Below are 2,273 nucleotides of genomic sequence, written 5' to 3'. Positions count from 1 at the left end.
TTAATGCACTGCCCATAAACAATGAACACCCGATTATGACTTCTTTTGGGACTGCAGATGCTGCTTTTGAAATCCAAGTAAGATCTCTCATATATGTGTGTGTGGGTGTGCTAGTGAAATTCTATGTTTTTGGTTTTATCTTTGTGTCTTTAAGATACATCTGAATAAATCAGATGTCTTCTAGCTTGTGTGAAACCCTGATCTGGAGATTTAAAGGGAATGAATAAGATGTGGCATGTGGTTTTTGATTGTTTGATCTGTTTATTTGTTTTTAATTATGTGATATATGTATGTAAATGACAGATCCTGATGCTGAGGTTGGTGCGCTTTCTTCTGAATCTCTTACGGCCAAGAACCGTTTTGTATGTGAGCTGTGCGACAAGGGTTTTCCTCGGGAACAGAACTTGCAACTCCACAGGAGAGGGCACAATCTGCCCTTTAAGCTTAAGAAAAAGGCAGATCAGGAGGTGCAGAAGAAGGTTTACATCTGCCCTCAAATCGGTTGTGTCCATCATGATCCATCAAAGGCTCTCGGAGATCTCACCAGAATCAAGAAGCAGTTTGCTAGAAAACACGGTGAGAAGATATTCAATTGCAGTAGGTGTCACAAGAGGTATGTTGTGCTGTCTGACCTGAAAGTTCACAGCAAGATCTGTGGCACAAGGAGTACAAGTGCGAGTGTGGATTTACCTTCTCTAGGTAATGATTAGGGGCCATTTAGATAAGTTTAAGATAATTGCTTCTTGCTTAGAAATAAAGAAGTGAAGTAGAATTAGAAACAAGTTAAGACTTATAAGTGATTAAAATATTTGAGAAAGAAATACAAATTATGAAATTAAAGCTAGTATATTTCTCAACTTTTCATAAGTACGGTATTCTTAACTTTTTACCCAAATGGGTACGAATAATTGTTTCTAACTTATAAACTCCGAAGCCGGGTTCTTAACCTCGGCCAAACATCCCTTATATCACAAATTTTTCTTTAATTAATTTCACAAATATAATTCTTGATTACATGCTCATTGGTGTTAATCATAATCCTTTTTACATAAATAATTTAATTTGTTTTTGTCTTTTTTTTTACAGAATTTGTTTTTTCTTGTACTCTTGTATGTGATCTATTAAACGGAAGTGTTTGTATGTATGATTTTGATTGCATGCCCATTGGTGTAAATCATAATCGGGCCTCTTAGACCGAACTGTCAATTTCCAACTAAAATTGATTATGTGAACTAATATTTTTATAAGAAAATTAGCCAACTAAAATTATTATGTAAACAAAATTGGCGAGTAAAAAGGGGAAGAGGGAAGATGTTATGTTAGTGAGGTAATTAATTATTATATACTCAAAATTGCAATCGGAAAATTGTTCAAACTCCTTTATCCAAACACTCACATTATTATATTTAAAATTTTTTTGTTGATGATGAGGGATAATATTAGTAGTTAGATGAACATTTATTGTTAAACTATCTTTATTAATATTATGTAAATAAGAAATTTTTAATGTATATAGCTTATCGAATCGAGTTCGAGTTAAAGTTTAACTATTCGAACTCGAGTTGGAGTCGTACATCTAAAGATCTCGGATCGACTTGTTAAGCTAATCGAACAAAGTTGATCATTAAACTCGAGCCCGTTAATGAGCCGAGCCAAACCGAGTCGAGTGGAGTTTCTTAACGACCAGCTCCGTTCGTTTTGAGCTTCATGAACCCCTTAGCTATTAACATAAAGATGTTTCCCTTGTGACTATGGGTTTTTGTTTATTTTTTTTTAACGTAGGAACCCGCAGCCGCTACCCTTCGGGTGCGCACTGGGTAAACCCACGAGCTCACGCAATAGCCTGCAAACTAGGTCGGGAGTCCAGGAGGCATAGGCATAATCACAAATTCTGCTCCCTTCGGGAGTCGAACCTGTGACCAAGAGGATACATGTCCTCTCTTTAACCAGCTGAACCAACCCTTGCGGGCGGGTTTTGGGTTTTTGTTTATTGAATTAAACAAAACAAACTCTTTACATTTATATATAAAATATATATAGTCGAGATTTACCACTACTTGTATAAATTTAGTAGTGTTCACTAGAGTTTATTATATTAGGTTAGTTGACTCATTATTAGGGTTTGTTATAATATAATCCTTATTTTTAGTTGTTAGTCTAGTTTTTTTTTCTACAAGAAATTTACTATTTGATTTTATTAAGTGTTTATATTAAATAGAATTTCCTCAATGTGGCAATAAGAGATGGAAATAATGGTGAGCTGAAACAAATAA

General features: G+C 34.7%; 1 protein-coding gene across 1 annotated transcript; it reads left to right on the top strand.

The window, feature by feature from the left end:
• The first annotated feature begins 296 nt into the window (after window positions 1-296).
• On the top strand, window positions 297-710 carry LOC108201191 (zinc finger protein GAI-ASSOCIATED FACTOR 1-like). The gene has a single exon (XM_017369486.2). It carries the CDS (start codon window positions 297-299, stop codon window positions 708-710), a length of 414 nt encoding a protein of 137 aa, XP_017224975.2.
• Window positions 711-2,273: the final 1,563 nt, after the last annotated feature.

Source organism: Daucus carota, chromosome 9 (genome assembly GCF_001625215.2).
Source record: "Daucus carota subsp. sativus chromosome 9, DH1 v3.0, whole genome shotgun sequence".
NCBI lineage: Eukaryota > Viridiplantae > Streptophyta > Magnoliopsida > Apiales > Apiaceae > Daucus > Daucus carota.
Note: the sequence above shows the minus strand (reverse complement) of the source record. Positions and strands in the feature narration are given on the sequence as shown.

What these genes read in the sequence shown, in the direction of transcription:
- LOC108201191 (XM_017369486.2), top strand. Translation starts at nt 297, where the DNA reads ATGACAGATCCTGATGCTGAGGTTGGTGCGCTTTCTTCTGAATCTCTT.